A 9,487-nucleotide genomic window follows, 5' to 3' on the forward strand; every position below is an offset into this window, starting at 1 on the left:
TCCCAGGCTCTGAGCCTAAGCTGCGTCGACGGCGTCTGAACCGCCCCACCGTACTCCCGCTGTTTCCTCGATAACAGACAACAATGCGTGGAAGAACGGAGAAGGGACACACTTCACAGAGCGCCCCGGCTAATTTTAGAAAGCCGCGATTTTTTTTATCTGCCAGGGGAGATGACACGCTGGTGAAGGGTTCAACATTTAGGCTCTGAATCTAAAAGCACCAGCCCCCCCCTACCCGCTGCACTCAGCAGGAGCTGGCTGTACACTCCGTCTCTCTCCGCCTTCACCTCGACTCGCACTTCAATGAGTCACCCGCTCGTGCACGCTTTCTAAGAGTTCATGTCTGCGATGATGAGGACGTGAACGTTTTTTTAAAGTTGGACTGCTTATAAATCATATTCATACAATATATCTATATGAATATGATTATACATATATATATATATATATTTATATAACTATGATATATATATATATATATATATATATATATATATATAATATAAAAGGGATATATGGTTTATTGGATGAGCTTTGTGGGGCTGCGTAGGTGTGTGTATAAATGGATATTTGGCGGTGGATGTACCAGTCTAGCCACCGAATGTGCCAGGTCAGGTCAGGATTAACCTTCAAATGCGTCATTTCAAAAAAGGACGCAAGGCCATGACAGAGAAAAACACATTGGAAGAATACAACAAAAAAGATGACAAACAAACAACAAACTAATAAGACGACCTTGGAGTCGCAATGGCTGAGCTCCTCTCAGTTAGTATGCAAGACACTTTCAGGATTATAAAAACTCATGCTAGTGTTCTGTCCACTATCTGTCTGTGCAAGTGTGTGACGCAAGCCAGTGTAGCCTGGCTGGCAGGGGGGATGTGTGGCAGGGGTTCTGGGGGTGCAGGAGTACGATTCTCCTTAACAAAGAGAGAGGTAGAGAGAGGTAGATGAGATTTTATTGATAACGTTATTGAAATAACTATCGATTAGCACTGACTAGAGATAAGTCCACGTCATCATAAGCCACCATGCTACTTGAAATGTTACACTTTAAATGGTGTTATTACATGGTATATTGTGTTATATATATTATATATGTAATTATTTTTTTTAGCACACAGTGTGTAACAGCATAATCTTCCTGCGCCATCAGTGCTTTAATTAACATGACCACTAATGAAGTCGCTTGCCCGTTTATTCCTCTAATGAGAGCCCCTGTTATGGAGGCCTCTTATGTTTTATGAGGTGTGTAACTGCCACGGCCATTACGCCAACTGGTCTTAGGAGGAGCATTTAGCGATGGCGTTGTTGGTGGTTGTCGTCAGGGGCCGAGGTGGTCCGCAGGGTGGGATATTAGCACAGCTGTCATTCTCTGAAGGCTCATCTTCCTTTACATACGCTGTTTCTAGGTGAGCCGCGCTCACTTTGAAACCACTCAAGTTGAACATAGTCGTTTCAAAAGGGGGGGGTATTTATAGTCCGACGTGTCCGACTGTCGCCGTTGAGTTGCAGGATTTTCCGTGCTGCTCAGATGCTTGCTGGAGCTGTTTTGGATCTCGGTCCAACTTTGAGAAGTGTGAAGAAAAAGAAGGAGAAAGATCAGGGGAGTATGACAGACTGTTTTATCTCTGTGTCTACTCTAATGCCTGATGTTGCGCTGCAGGCACATAGACCTGCTACCATTAAAATGCTGCCGCTGACAAAATATTGTCATGCGTGCTGCTCTCACTCAGTATGTGTTCATAATGATCATCGCTGTTTTTGGTCACAGGGGGCTCGGCTGTTTAATTGATAAAGGAAATGCCTTACAACTCCATATAGTTTTTAGTGTTTGCTATTCCTTCTTTGTACTGTAGCCGACATCAGATTTGTCTTCCTACAATAATATTTCAAAAAGTATGACCTATGAAAGGGGAGGAAGTTGAAATGAAGCATGGTTCGCTTACTGTCAAGTAGCTCAATGTTTTATAAAACATTGGCACGTGTTTGATATAACATTGAAACGTCTTTGATAATAATCCTTGTTGAGAAAAGATATAGGTCTATCATTTCATTTCAGATATGCCCTGATGTCTTAAAAGGTTTACTACATTCCATCACATGATTGTACCTTTCTATATTAGTACACCAACAAAACGAATATATAATGCCCTATAGCTGGGCGTTGTTAAACTTATTGTATGTGAGTCTTATTTTTCATTTGTAGGATATATATTGATTATGTTTTATAATGCTGCTTTGTTGTATTATAAATCCTGTGACCTATTCAGAAGGCCTATTTCCATTCTAATCAATTAAAAAAACAGCAGCAGCCTTTCAAAAGTATCAAGCTGTGTTTGCGTGTCCTACATATGATATGTAACCTTCTCTTTTCACAGTTTGAATTGACTCACTTGGAAAGCGTCCATCAGGCCTGTCAGAAACATCTCGACACGTTCTCGTTACACTTAGGCCCTCTGTGGGTTCTTTGAGGTATTGCAACATGTACCAACGGATTACTGGATAGTGATCTCATCCGACTTAAATGGTCTAGCTATGTGGATTCCTCAACACCACCCCCACACACACAGCCTTATATCACACATATATTAGTTTTGATCTGTTGACTTTAATTTGATATGATTTGAGTTGTATTATTGCGTCAGGAAAATGTCCTTGGAGCCTTGCATATTTGTGATCTGAGATGTCTGAAATCAAACACAAGGATGTCAGTGTATTGCCAACTCTTCAATGAGGAGACGGGTTGTATCATGGGTGGTTTTGTGTTGGTTTTCCCTGGAGAATTCCTCTTCATAATAATAGTAATAATGATAATAATAATAAGATAAAGAATGAAGTGCATTTCATGGCACACAAATGCACTTTACAAATGTTACAAACTCACAGGTTTGAGACAACAATGAAGACCGAATTAATTCACACCGCACGTCAAGACAAAGCCAGCAACACATACGCGGCAGCGCACACGCACGCGCACACACCGTACGTCAAGACAAAGGCAGCTACACACTAAAACGTTAAAATGTTATGTTTTTTAACATAACGGCTCCGCCATCGACGCATCAACTTTTTGACGTAGGCCATGGTGCCGAATGGACGGACGGACCCACAATGCATTTCGCGAGCGCCTCATGCAAAGTCAATGAGATCCGTCGACGGACGGAGGCAGTGTGAACAAGCCCTAAGTCCTGATATTCTCCAGATGGGCTGTATGTGTGAACAACATATTCTGACATTTGTACCCTGAAAATCTCCCAAATAATACTGAGGTAGTATTTTCTCTGTAGGAAATGTAAATTACTTTATATGTGAATGAGGAGTAGAAAGTCTGTATTTCTCACACCACTTCAGTGGGGGGTCAGCCTGTTGCCTTTTGTTCGCTGAATGGTTAAAAAATATTTAAATGTTGGCACTGCTTTTAAGAGTCATTTGTGGTGAACGAACGTTATATTTTGTGAAATTATAGGCAAAATGTTTTCATACTGTGCTCAGAAATGTGTTACATTATTGACTGGGGTTTTCACATTATTGCTATGGTCGGGGTTAGGGTTAGAGCCCCGTGGGAGTGTGTGGGGATTGTGGCTGGTTGAAGCAGCCTCACCTGGCTGAGTCTGATTGGACTCTGGGGCTGGGTGAGGCTGCACACCTGTTGCACATTGAGTAATCAGTGTGCACAGGTTAAACCAGCCATCTCCATGCCAGTTGAAGAGAGATCTCCTGCATAGCAGGCGACTGTCATATTCATAGTCATGTTCTATGTTCAATGTTCATTTTCTTCAGATTTTACAATAAACCTAATTTCTAACAAAAACACCACCACCACGACCCTGCTTCCTTTTCTGGAAGAGCCCAATAAGCCCCCTAGGTCGGTTTTGGCAATTGGCTTTGCTACAGAGACATACTGTTAGGTATGGGCGTGGATGCAGGATGAGGCATGCATTTGCATCTTGGTTTGCATTTACCCCAAGCATGACTGGGCTGGGATTATCTCCTGGCTATAAACACAAAGTAACACTTATCGCTTGCATTCCCTCAAGTGTCCCATAATGACTTGTGATATTATGATAAATACAATTATATTATACTATTATATATAGAACGTTATAAGACGCCGAGAATTGGCGCACTGCCAGCCGCTGTCACCGAGTGAGAGAGGAGAGTTGACGGAGAAGATGGCGGTTGACCTAGTTTCAAAGTTAATACCGTTTACTTACTCGGTGTGAAAAATGACCACCCCCCGGCAACCCTAGTCTGAATGTTGCAGTCATGAGAAACAAAGGTGAGCTCATTTATTTTTTCATTTACATTTAGGGCATTTAGCAGACGCTTTTATCCAAAGTGACTTACATTAGTCAGAAGAAAGAGAACAATATATCACTATAGGTACAGTAAAGATATTCATAGAAACAAGTGCTAAGTATTTACAATTGCTAGGATAAGCCATTCCCATACAACAAGGTAGAAGATGCTACACAATACTAAGTACTGGCAAAGAGCACATTGGAGCGGTCTCAGTCACATTGCATTATGATGTTTTATGGTAGGCCTACGTGTTGTGCTTCTGTAGTTTTAATTGTGTACATCGCCACCGTTGCTGCTGCCACTGTGATGCTGAAGGAATTCTACACCAAAGAATATGGAAGAATCAAAGCTATTAGGTTTGGTGAGAAGATTAAAATACTTGTATAATAAATTTAAATGCAGAAATACCGATGGTTAAAAGCGTTAAAACCGGTATGTCCTGCTTTGGCTTAACAGCCGCAAACTTATTTTTTCCTTGAAACAATTGAAACAAAGGGGACTGAGTTGACATTGTATTGCATGCATGGAGACCCCTCTCTATGTAATTAGTTATTACTCATATTTATTTAAATTCAACCATGCAAGACGACAGCCAGCTCGTCAGGAGCAGTTGGGTTAAGTGTCTTGCTCAGGGACACATCAACGCAGCTTGGAGGAGCTGGAGATCGAACTAGCATTCTAACTTTCGGTTACAAGGCAACTGCTCTACCTCCTGAGCCGACTCACACATATACTGTCATGTTAATATAATATAAACTATCCAAGGCTAAATTGATCTGTTAATTGGTAGGACTAGATACGTTTTTTCTTCCTCCTACCCCCTTTCGAGCATTTGGCAAGTGTGACTGTTTTTGCTTTTGTCTTAATTATTCATCTACTACCATTTTAACTTTGTTTTTATTACTTACATGTTCGAAATAAAGGCATTCAAACAATGAATCAATCAATCAAAAACGTGAAGAAGTGTGACCTCTCTAAGGATTGCCCCCTGAGCCACTATGCACTCCGGATCAAAAGTGGCGCAGCAAACGCTGTGGGCCCAAGCATCTGCTTCGAAGGAGACATGTATGTATATTGATTGGCTCTGTATTGATGATTGTTAATTCAATTTCCAGAAATGTAAAATATTGTAACCGAATCCATGCTATGAATGATTTTGCTCCTGCCAACAGTGTTATGAGTCACGGTTTGAGAAACGTGGGGCCAGGACTCAACATAGTGCAAGTCCATGGCAAGTTGAATGATTTTTGATCATCGTAGGCCTAAAAGTGTTATACACTGCCCCTAATTAACTAACACCAAACTATAGTTGTACAACGATTGCTATATTGTTGGTTAACTTCTCTGTTGGCCAAACCCAATTAATTGTCAACAATTACAAGAAACTTCAGCCGACAAAAGCTATTGTCATGGGGGATGGGGACACACTGTTGGGTTTGTTGGCGTTTTTGGAGTTCCCTAAAAGGGAATACGATGGTGATGTGTTCTGACTTTGCCTGTTCTGTCTCAGGTAACAACGGAACAATTAAGAGGTTTGACTGTCTTGACGCAAAAGATGACAGTAAGAATGTTTATCTCTATATATTCAACCATTATCACACTAGAGGGAGTGTTGTTATACTGAATATCAGCACACCTGGGATTCCTAAGCCAAACAGTTCTACAGGTGCTATTTATTGGTAAACAGTCAATAAGCAACAAGAAATAACAATTTGGTAGTGGATTAAATGTGGGATTTGTGGGACTCACACAGTTTCTACACACACGCTTGCTACTTGCTAGGCCTACACGTTATCGCAGGGCAGTTACTTTGTAACATGTACATTTATCGCTTTGTTTCCATTTTTCGTGCAACCAGTGAGTCAACAACTTAGTATCATTCACGTAATTAATGGTTATTTTAAACACCAGTAAAGCAGAGCTTTGCACATATAGTTAAAAGTTCCAGTGCTGTTATACTCTAAACAGCACTCATGGTGTGCTTCTTGTTTGAGTGATTCGGTCCTCCATTATAACTATTTGTGTGTCTCTGTCTCTGTGTTATTATAAGTGCCTGGGGACACTTTAACTGACATGATAGAAATTGTTCCAGGGACAATCGTTTTGGTGGCATCTTTTGATGACGTTTCTACAATGTAAGTTCCATAGCTCTCCAATAAACAAGTGAACACACATACACACACACAACGTTTCAATGGCTGATTGTGGTGGGGTTCTTTATGCTTCTTCTCAGGATGCCAGAGGAGTCGAAGGATATATTGGTTAGATTAGGAAGCACACTAGTCAAACGGATCAAATACAGAGACACTTGGGTTTTCGCTGGTAGTTCTGGCATGACCAGCCCATTTGAAGAGGTGAGTGTTCCTGGCCATTGACCTAGTCTTGTCCACTGTGTGTGAGTGATGTATTCCCGTCCCTCGTTGTCTCTCGATTGACAACTCCATCAACCAATGTCTGTCCTAGTTATTGTAATTCGGCTTTGATAAAACCATGTTGGATTCGCAACGGGGGAAATCCATTTCATCGACATGGAGGGGTAGATTGAGAACGGGTTCAGTCAAGGTGAAAGTTAGAATTTGTTAATTTTAGGTCCTAGTGCAATACAACCAGTGACATTTAGATACAGCTTAGAAATGGTTGTCAGATAACGATGCATGATTTTAGGTGTTAGGTCAAGGGATGTGTTTATGTGTGTATGTATAGGAGTTCAGGATTCAACACGTTGTTTGCCTAGTGTTCTACAGGAATACATGGTGTATAGAGAGACTATGGATTGATAGAGCACATAGCCAATTAGAGGATTGAGGCCTTGTGAGACCAACCTGGTGTATCCGCCTAGCCCTGCCTTATGTTATACAATGTGGATGTCACACAGCCGTGTAAACATAAGTGAAAAGCTTCGCTGCCTGACGATTCAGGAATATCTTTGGTTTCAGCTAACGCCCAACGATGAGAAGACCAACAAATATGGAGGCTGGCCTGCAATGGCAGAGGTGTCCGGCTGTTTTCCAAGGACGCTCTGATCAGTGGGAGAAGGTCACAGTGTCAATTATTAAGGCTTCATTCATAAACCAGGAATCAACTTTGGTTAATGCAGTAATCAGCAATAATTTGATGTACCATTAGCTTATAGGGGTGGTGTGATATGGTTAGGGGAAGGGATGGTTGTCTTATGATTAGGGTTCTAAATAACATCAAAAAACTTTAGTTATTATGAACAACATTACCTCAGTTAACATGGACACTATTAGCAAACATCATCACCATTAGTAGATGATTAAACCTGTTACTCATTGGATTACTGCATGAACCAGTGTTAATAGTTAATGTATAATTATTATTTAGTGTTAACGAGACGTAAACATTTTGGTTTATTTATTAAAAGGGAAATGTTCATACTGTGTGAAATCTATTTGTACATATGAGAACACATAAATTATGTGTTTGAGGATAGACCACACAACTATAAAATATGTAAAGCATAGCTACTGCTAATAATAATTATGATATAACAAATCATGGCCTACTGCTAATTACAATACATACTGCTAATACCAATGATTATTGTTTTATTCATAACATAATAAGGATATGTTAATGGGAGATGTGAAGCCACTAAAGGGATTCACTGTCATCTTACCTAATACACCTATTTGCTAAGGATGATTCATTCAGTGGTTTGTGGCAATGCAATTAGCTACACACATAACGACTGAATTGTGGTTTGGCTAACACTCCCCTCATTATCTACTTATAGAAGTTGGGGAAAGTAACTCCTAACCTGCCATAGACATCGAGCTTTAGATCAGAGAATACTTTTTCGAAGGGAAAGATTATTTATTACAGACTAGTTAAAGAAATTAAGACTTTGACCATGTAACGGTGAAAGATCAATAATCATTTCCACAGACTTTAATCTATCATAAAAGCAAAATAAAAGTCACATCAAAATTTGATAACTTACTTTCTGTCGATACAAAATATCTATCAATATTCAATTCATATCAATAGCAACACTACTGTAAATAGCTATATCGTAAATGATCATATTGTCATGTATATAATCTATATTTTATTTAGCTGTCGTGTACTATTTAGTCACAACAGTCTGTTTCCTCTGTGGGAGAAACATAGTTCTATAAGCTCCCAGCACATAGTGGTTAATGCAACAGAAGCAGTCATGTGGACAGCTTGCCTTTGGCTGTACATGCATTTAGAAGGAACCATATGAATTAAAAATAAAAGCTTAATTTTTCAACATGTCATCATGAATATGTGGGGAGGACACTTTTTTTTTTCCCAGGGAACTGTTTACTTACCAGGGGGAACTGTTTACTTACCAAATACAACGGTTGAATTGACTTTGCATACCATTTCAATGGAGATGTTTAACTTAATCACCTAATCATGTAGATTATTTATTCTTCTTCTTCCTCAACGCCCATTTTGAATTTGAAAAGAGTCAAACACAACCATGAACCGATGTGCTACCACCGAGTTAACAATGTTTTCACGTTCACTTTTTGGAGTTGTGTGCGTGGTTTCCCAGCAGGAACATACTGAAAGATGATTATAATAAAATCTCTTGTGCTTTTTCCTGTTCCAGCAATAAGGGCTTTTGTCATTATTTTGTATTTACTGTCATGATCTTTAGATCTTCTGGGATTTTTGTATTATATTGTATAATGCATATCAGGATTATTTGTATTCATAAAGCTTTTATTTAAATCGTAGTTCCATAGTCTTTAGTTTATCATAGGGTTTGGGTTAGATTAATTTATTAATTAAAGGGCATTTGAATGAACTAGGTTTATGATTTTGGTGAACTGTTGTATGCTCTAACTGTTATAGCCCCAAATCTGTTACCCCTATCACCTTACTTTTATTACAAATATATGCACCATAAGCACTGTTTCTCATTAGGAGATTCTGTGCTGTCGTTAGCTTATACTAGCTTAGAGTACGGCTGACAAACAAAAGCATGCTTATGCTACATCATTATTAGATTTTGTCGAAACTAAAATAGAAAAACAGCCTAATGCATGGACTGTTGATATATTTTAATTAAAATTGACAAAAAAGTGTCTGCAAATCTATTGAGCTTGTATGAGTGTAAGTGCTAATTGCATGAATAATTTATTTTTCCCACCAGCATGCGGTTTCCATTGCCAACTATTTGCATCTG

The 9,487-nt window shown here is 39.5% G+C and overlaps 1 protein-coding gene across 2 annotated transcripts; it reads left to right on the forward strand.

Annotated features, from left to right (window-relative positions):
• Positions 1-940: 940 nt before the first annotated feature.
• Positions 941-8,912, forward strand: LOC132471058 (protein FAM3D-like). Of its 2 annotated transcripts, XM_060070056.1 has the most exons (8): positions 941-4,279; positions 4,568-4,663; positions 5,226-5,367; positions 5,475-5,533; positions 5,813-5,863; positions 6,353-6,437; positions 6,536-6,656; positions 7,239-8,912. In XM_060070056.1, exons 1-8 carry the CDS (start codon positions 4,267-4,269, stop codon positions 7,323-7,325), a joined length of 654 nt encoding a protein of 217 aa, XP_059926039.1. In that variant the 5' UTR covers positions 941-4,266; the 3' UTR covers positions 7,326-8,912. The 2 variants fall into 2 exon arrangements, with proteins under 2 accessions (XP_059926039.1, XP_059926038.1); XM_060070055.1 differs by having other exon boundaries at positions 942-4,663.
• The last annotated feature ends 575 nt before the right edge of the window (positions 8,913-9,487 follow it).

Source organism: Gadus macrocephalus, chromosome 13 (genome assembly GCF_031168955.1).
Source record: "Gadus macrocephalus chromosome 13, ASM3116895v1".
NCBI classification, from domain to species: Eukaryota; Metazoa; Chordata; class Actinopteri; order Gadiformes; family Gadidae; genus Gadus; species Gadus macrocephalus.

What these genes read in the sequence shown, in the direction of transcription:
- LOC132471058 (XM_060070055.1), top strand. Translation starts at nt 4,528, where the DNA reads ATGATGTTTTATGGTAGGCCTACGTGTTGTGCTTCTGTAGTTTTAATT. An exon ending in AATCAAAGCTATTAGGTTTG is followed by an intron (nt 4,664 to 5,225) that starts GTGAGAAGATTA and finishes TTCGAAATAAAG; the next exon opens with GCATTCAAACAATGAATCAA. An exon ending in CAACATAGTGCAAGTCCATG is followed by an intron (nt 5,534 to 5,812) that starts GCAAGTTGAATG and finishes GTTCTGTCTCAG; the next exon opens with GTAACAACGGAACAATTAAG.